The sequence below is a fragment of the Falco biarmicus genome, chromosome 12 (assembly GCF_023638135.1).
Source record: "Falco biarmicus isolate bFalBia1 chromosome 12, bFalBia1.pri, whole genome shotgun sequence".
Taxonomy (NCBI): Eukaryota; Metazoa; Chordata; class Aves; order Falconiformes; family Falconidae; genus Falco; species Falco biarmicus.
Window position 1 is genome coordinate 5,936,153 of NC_079299.1, and position 7,008 is coordinate 5,943,160.

A 7,008-nucleotide genomic window follows, 5' to 3' on the forward strand; every position below is an offset into this window, starting at 1 on the left:
CTCTAAATCAAGCGCATTGCTAATTACTACCATTGCACAGTATGTTTGAGATCGTGTCTTTCAACAGACACGGGGCTGAACGTCCTCTGCCACAGCAGCAGCTCTGGAAGGAATCTAACGGTTTCCAGCCTGTGTGGTGCAGATGTGCTGCTCTGCATGGCACAGCTATGGTGTCACAGACATTGCAAAACCTGCTCTTGTCCTGAGCACAGTTCTACTGCCTCTAAAATTCAGTCACACCGGGTGAGTTTTAGCCAGGGCTCATCTGAGCTCCGTCACAGGGCATTTCACTTGCAAAGTTCTCATCTCTCACTAGTATCCCAAAAGGAACCCCAACCAAAACCCAAAGCCCAAACCAGCATCCAGCTGCTTTGGGAGGTGGCGGGAGCAGCTGGTGGGGTTGGAGGGCGTTTGCCATCAGTCAGCGATGCCCTTGCCCTAAGCTGGAGTGGCAGATTTTAATCTATGTCGGATGCGGTGGCAGCGCGAGGTCAGGAGTTCTACTGGTGGTGGCAGTGTGAGGTCAGCAGCTCTGTTGGCGATGGCATTGGGAGGTCAGGAGTTCTACTGGTGGTGGCAGTGTGAGGTCAGCAGCTCTGTTGGCGGTGGCAGCAGCAGGTCAGCAGCTCTGTTGGCGATGGCATTGTGAGGTCAGCAGCTCTGTTGGTACCGGCACATTGGGGTTGCCAGGTGAGGAATGCAGGGCGCTCAGTTCCGCCCCGGAACAGCTCCGGGGAGCATTGGTCTGGCCCTAAAGCCAGCAGAAGGACGTGGGTACATGTTCTCTGGACCCTCGCTTCTATTTCCTGCCAGGAAGAGGAAACGCAGCCCTTTTCACCCTGCAGGTTAGGAATAATCCCTCTGCCCGATGGGGACCATCCCAAAGTGATGCTGCGTTGTCAGGAGGGAGGGAGCTGGCACCAGCTGTGCTGGGATGGAGCCGGCTGAGGCCGTTGAAATCGAAACGGCCTGGGCGGACCTGGGGTAGCGATGCCTGTAGTATCAGCTGGGATCCCGAGCGGTGCCCTGGGGTAGGAAGGTGGCCCTGCCGGGGGAGGCTGGTTCCAGCTGGCGTTGGCAGCGTGCCCGCCTGCCAGCTCTCTGCTGCTTCGGCTGGGGTGCTTGGAGAGGCGGGCAGGGAGAGCTGGGCTGCTGGTTGAAACATCCCTCAACAACCCCCCTGGGGGCTGCAGGTGACACTTTCCTTGCACTGTGTCCCCCTGGCTGCACCGGTGCGGATTCGGCTGGGAGTGAGTTTGCCGCTGTCGGCTGTTAGAAAGGGAAAGGCTCTGAGGTCTCTCCCTGCGAGCACCGAGGTTTTGAAAAGGTGCTGATCTCCTTAGTTATAGCCTTAATTTTGCCTCCTCCCTTTGCAGCCCCTCCCTCCCTCCTCAACCTGCAGCCTCTTCAAGAGGAAATTTGAAAATGTTTTCAGTATAGGCGTGGGGTGGGAACTTCTGATAGCCGAGGGCTTGATGCGTTGATCACGAGAAAGCGCAGCCGGGCACCTCCTGGGAAGTGCCCCTGCGCAGATGAACTGCCTGACTGCAGCATCTGGGGGGTTGTGAGCCACGTGGAGGTGATGCCCCCACGGGGGAAACGCGCGAGTGGGACAGCGCGGAAGAGACTGGCTTCCAGACTCGGGACGGGCTTCGGTTAGCGGTTAAGAAGAGTGGAGGCAGCAGCATCTTCCTCTGCGTGGGGCTGCACCCCGCCTGCCAGGTCTCAGACCAGGCAGTACGGTCTCCGTTGCTGCTCCGTGTGTCATGGGTGAAGAACCTGAGCGTGGAGAGGAGGGTGGGAAAGGACCCTGTGCCCGGTTTGCCCGCCAGTTAATGGCAGAGGTGGAAAGAGAAGTGCCACATCCAGCACTCCCTTTGCAAGTCTCGTTTCTTCCTGCGGGCATCTGCCGGGGAGATGAGACGGTTAATGGCCATGCTCTGCTTTTCTTTGGCTTGAACTTAGGCCTTTTCTTGGTGTTTGCATCTCAAGGAGGTGGTAGCATCTTGGTTCTCTGTGTGCTGTCTGTAGCATCATTGCTGGGCTGGTTCTCATCACTGGCCGCTGGGAGCAGCTACCCAGTGGGATGCGGTCACCGCGCATCCTCCCTGCCAGGCTGGGCAGAGGCCAGCAGTGCCGCAGGGCGCGGGTGGCAAAGGGAGGTGGCCAGGGCTGTTGCAAAGCTGGGGAAAGCTCTCCCGTGCATGCTTTCCCCTGCCAGGGGGGTGTTTTATTCCAAAGCTGAGACCCTGGATGCACTTCCACCTGCGCCTGGGTGCAGAGAAAAGGCCAGGTGCCCCAGGGAGAGACCAGGTCTTGGCCAAACTGCACCACAGGCAGTCTGAAAACGGGCTCTCTTACTGCCGCAGGGCTGCAGGTATCGCCCAGGGTCATGCAAAAGCGTCCCATTGGACATGTCATGGGCACTGTGCTCATGGCTCTCTCTGGTTGCACCCCTGTTTTTTTCTTCCCCCCCTTTGGTTCTTCTGGAGATTGCTGCAGCCAGCACAGGTGGTCCCTGCAGTGCAGCTGGAGCACCGTGCGCTGGCTGCGCTGCGCAGGAGCACAAACCTGGGGGTGGGGGTGGGGGTGGGGGGTGTCGACAGGTTGCCCTCACCCAGGGGTGTGTGAATCCTGAGCACTTTTTTGGAGCGTGGTGCCATTTGAAAACACAGATGGACATTGGAGACTCCCTGCTCCCAGAGAGGCCGTTGCACCTCTTTGTTGTACCCACTAACTGTTGTCCTGGTGTCTTGCAGGCACAGAAGAGTACGGCACAATGGATGTCTATGACCCTCAGATGCTGGATGTTGTAGTCTTTGGAGGTCTGATGGTGGTATTGGCCATTGGGATCTTCCTGCTGTTCTCCTTCATGAAGAAGGTCCTCCTTCCTTCTGAGGAAGCCTTGGCCAAGCAAGGCAAATACATTAAGAAGACCAAGCAGCAGAAAAAAGAGGCAAAGAAGAAAAAGAAAGCTGTTGGGAAAAAAGGAATGGGAAAGAAAACGGAAGAGAAACCAAATGGAAAGATCCCAGAGCAGCACCAAAGTGCTCCAACTCTCAGCCCCGTCACTATCAAGAAACCAAATGTTCTTCCAACCCACGAGGAGCAGAAGCCTAATGGACCTGTCATGAAGGCAGCTGCATCCAACAAGAGCGAGCCAGGTAAGACCAAGTTCCTCTGCGTATATCCCCGTTGAGTAAGCCAGCAGAGGGATAGGAGAAGGGCTGGAGTCATCTCGTTCCCTTAGCAAAGAAAGAGCTGGAACGAACCTGCCTAGTGAAAGGCAGGAGACGACCTTGCTGCTCTGCGCCACCAGCACCGCTGCGTGGAGCGATGTCCCCTAGGGAGGCTGTGTCACGATGGAGTCCTGCTTCTGATGCCCACCATGTCTCTGCTCCCTGGCATTAGCAAAGCGTGCCCAGCTCCGGCTGGAAACGCTCAGTGTGATGGAGGGCGGTGGCAGGGCGGCAGGAGCAGGAGCAGAGCCAGGCAGAGGTGGCAGCTGGCTCAGGGAACGCTTGTCTGTGGTGAGCGCCGTCCCCAGCGCTCGTCACATTGCTTTCGGTTAGAGAGGTATCAAACTTGGCTGTGGACATCTGGGCGGTTGCTGGCGTGAAATGGCACTTACGGGGTTGAAGTCAACTGAGGTGATGCTACTCAGCCCTGCCGTTGGCTCGAGCGCTCCCAACCCCTCCTCTCTCCTCCCCAGCACCTGCGGACTCGGATGGGCCCCTCTACCTGCCCTACAAGACGCTTGTGTCCACGGTCAGCAGCACGGCGTTCAGCGAGGGGGAGGCCCAGCGGCTCATCGAGATCCTGAGGGAGAAAGCGGGCATCGTCCAGGACACCTGGCACACGGTAGGGCTGCCAGCACCGCCGTGGCCGCCAGGGCCGGGCCGAGCCTCGGGGGGTGCGGAGGGGTGAAGGCAGCCCGTTTTCGGGCAGGCTGTCCCCCGAGGGTCAGCCTTAGAGACGGGAGCTGAATTTTCCCTGGGGCAGAGGGCATGATCCTGTGCGTGTGGGGGGGAGGGGTTGGATCGGTCGGTGGCGGTCCCCGCTGATGTGCCACCCTGTGCCGGCAGGCCATGCAGACGGGTTACCTGGTCGCTGTCCTGGAACGCCAGCTGGAGGAGAAGGAGAAGCAGCTCGCCACTGAGCAGGAGGCTGCAGCCGCTGCCAGAAACAAGAGGCGGGAGCTGAGCAAGGTAAGTGCCGCGCAGCCCTCCCGGCACCCCTGGCACGGGCCCTGCCCCTCACGGCATGGGGGCACCTCCGAAAGGGTTACACTTTTTAAAGCCTTCTGAGCTAGGAGGCCACTTGTTTCAAGTCCCCTTAGAGCAGGGAAATTCCTACGCTCAGGACTGACCGGGTGGCTTCTCTCCTCGAAGGAGCTGGTGGCCGAGCGGGCTAAGGTGACGGCTCTGGAGGGCAAGCTGAAGGTGCAGCTGCTGGCCTGCGAACAGGAGTTGGAGCTGAGGCAGGCACGCATGCAGGCCATCAACCAGGACCATGCCCAGAAAACGCAGCAGCTCCAGGACAAGGTGAGCCCCACGCAGTGCTCTGCAGCTTCCTCCGCTGGCTGCCGGCTGGCCTTCGGTGGCAGGTGCTGGTCTTTTGGAGAAGACCGAGGTGGACGACGGGACCAGAGCCTCAGGGAGGGGCGAGTGCCCCGCAGTGCTCCTGCCCCGTGGTGCTCAAGCTAGAAGAGGGAGGTGGGAGCATCCTCATGGGATGCGGCAGCCCCGGGGCTCTCAGCATCAGCAGACACCTCGCTGTGGCTTCCTTGCCAGTCCCTCTTGCTCATGGGGTGGGCTTCTCAGGAGGGAGCAGAGGGACCGGCAGTGGCAGCATTAACCCCTGTTGGGCTCTCCCTAGATCCGGACCCTGCAGGAGCAGCTGGAGAACGGCCCCAACACGCAGCTGGCTCGCCTGCAGCAGGAGAACTCCATGCTGAGGGATGCCCTCTACCAGACCAGCAGCTGGCTGGAGAGCAAGTAAGACTGGGGCGGGGGGCAGAGCCTGGGGCCGCCCTCTGGCAAGCCCTGGGGGTGGCTGTCCATCAGGCTTGGCCACCCGCTTTCTGGAGGGTGCTTCTACAGGCACCCCAGCTAGCTGGAGGTAGAGGAGGGAGTGAGGAAGAGATTGCCAAATGGCTTTTGGGGGCCTGGCAGGGGAAACAAGGATGTTTTTCCCAAGTGGAAGGGCAGGGGAAACCCTCTCTGCTTTGGGGTCACCCGTGCTGATGCCAGCGGAGGGGGGCAGAGGGGACCAGAAGGCGCTGCAGCATTGATCCCCAATTCGGGGAGCTTGTGCTCACCAACTTCAGAAGAAACGTAGCTGGCTCCTTGATGGGAGCGGTGCTGCAGAGAACCGAGACCTGCCTGGTGCATACAGAACAAACAGGAGCTAGGGAGAAGAATGTCACGCTCCTTTCTATAGAAGGTCTGAAATGGCTGGTGATTAACAGCGCCCAGCTAATTACAGAGCAGACTCCAGCTGCCTAGAGTGCTTTCTGCTGTGTCTGGGAACACAGATCCTTGCGACTTCTCCTTCAGGAGAAAGGAATGCCTCCTGTGATGGAAACGCAGCTTTTGAAAAGTGATGTGTCAGCTCTCTGCACCCCGTCCCTGAAGGACCAGGCGTGTCCCAGAAACAGGCGAACGCCACCGCTGAGATGTTTCAAGCCCTGTTACCAGGCCCACAGGGGGATGTGTTCCCCCTGGGTAACGCCAGGGATGCTTGACTGGCCTGCGGGCTGGAATAACGCTGCTTCTCTTGGTGCAGGTATAACCCTGAGCTGGCCAGGTTGTGGGAGGAGTACGCCAAGCTGATGAACGAGCTGTCTGAACAGTCAAAGGTGCTGCAGCGAAAGGAGCAGCAGAGGAAGAGCCTGGAGCTCAAAGCGTCAGCCTTGCAGATGCAGATGGAGCAGCTGCAGGTCAGGCAAGCGCCTGCAAACCTGCTCCCCTCAGAGAGACGGGGCGCGTGGCTGAATTGTGTGGGATCCATGGGGCTGGCCATGGGGAGAGCTCGGGGGGAGATGAGCGTCCGCATTTGGAAAGGGAGCTGCCTGGCGGACCCCCTGTCAGTTTGTCACATGCCAGGAGCTCTATTGCGCATCGCCGGCAAAGCCCAGGGGGCACGCTGCCCTGGTGGGAGCCGTTCTCGCTCACCTGTGAAGCTCACCAGCCGGCTGTGAGGGTGGGGGGAAGCCTAGATGCTGCACCCTGATGAGTGGTAGCCTCAGGTGAGAGAGGAAACCCAGTGGCCCCTGCCAGCGGGTGCTCACGAGGACGTGGGTGCTCCCTCTCGACTCTGAAGCCCTTGGTGCACGAGGTAGAGCTTGTGGCTTGTTTGTTGTCACCGGGGGGTGCCTGGATTTGGGGGTTTAGGGGTGTTTAAAGGACACCTCCCAGGTAGGGCCTCTGAGCACGCCGCTGGAGCAGTGGCGCATCGCTGGCTTGTGGCCACCGCGGCGGCTCAGTGCAGACCTGAGGTGACCCGAGATGTTCTGGAGGGGGGAAGGTCACCAGAGGGCCAAGGGAAGCTCAGGCAGATGCCTTCTTTTGACTCCCATGTCGGAAGAACTGGTAAAAAAAATAACAAGCGACCTGGACCAGGAAACAACCAAACTCCAGGAGTACTGAAGGTTACCCAGGATCATCTGGCCAAATGGAGTGAAACAGTGAAGAAGTTGAAAGAACAGCTTCAGGAAATGGTCCTTGTGGTGGCCACAGCCATCCCTCCCCTTGGTGCTGGCGGAGGCAGGGGGAAGCGCGTGTCAGGCAGTGGTTGAAAACCAGAGACAAGGTGGCACTTGCTGCCAGAAACCATCTGGGTGGCTTTTGGGAAGCTCGGGGAGCATAGGAGATGGTGGTCATGGTTCTCCCTGCTCAAAAGGCAGGACCTGGCCCACCTGTGAAACGCTTTGATGCTTGAGCTGCCACGAGGATAAGGTTGAGAGCCAGCTGAGTAACCCACCTCTGTTTTCCTTCTCCAGGGGGA

At 59.2% G+C, this 7,008-nt stretch overlaps 1 protein-coding gene across 1 annotated transcript; it reads left to right on the top strand.

Moving 5' to 3' along the window:
* Positions 1-2,779: 2,779 nt before the first annotated feature.
* LOC130157666 (ribosome-binding protein 1-like) lies at positions 2,780-5,001 on the top strand. Its single transcript, XM_056357551.1, has 5 exons — positions 2,780-3,164; positions 3,713-3,861; positions 4,128-4,208; positions 4,392-4,544; positions 4,879-5,001. The coding sequence occupies exons 1-5, from the start codon at positions 2,780-2,782 to the stop codon at positions 4,999-5,001; spliced, it is 891 nt and encodes a 296-aa protein (XP_056213526.1).
* Positions 5,002-7,008: the final 2,007 nt, after the last annotated feature.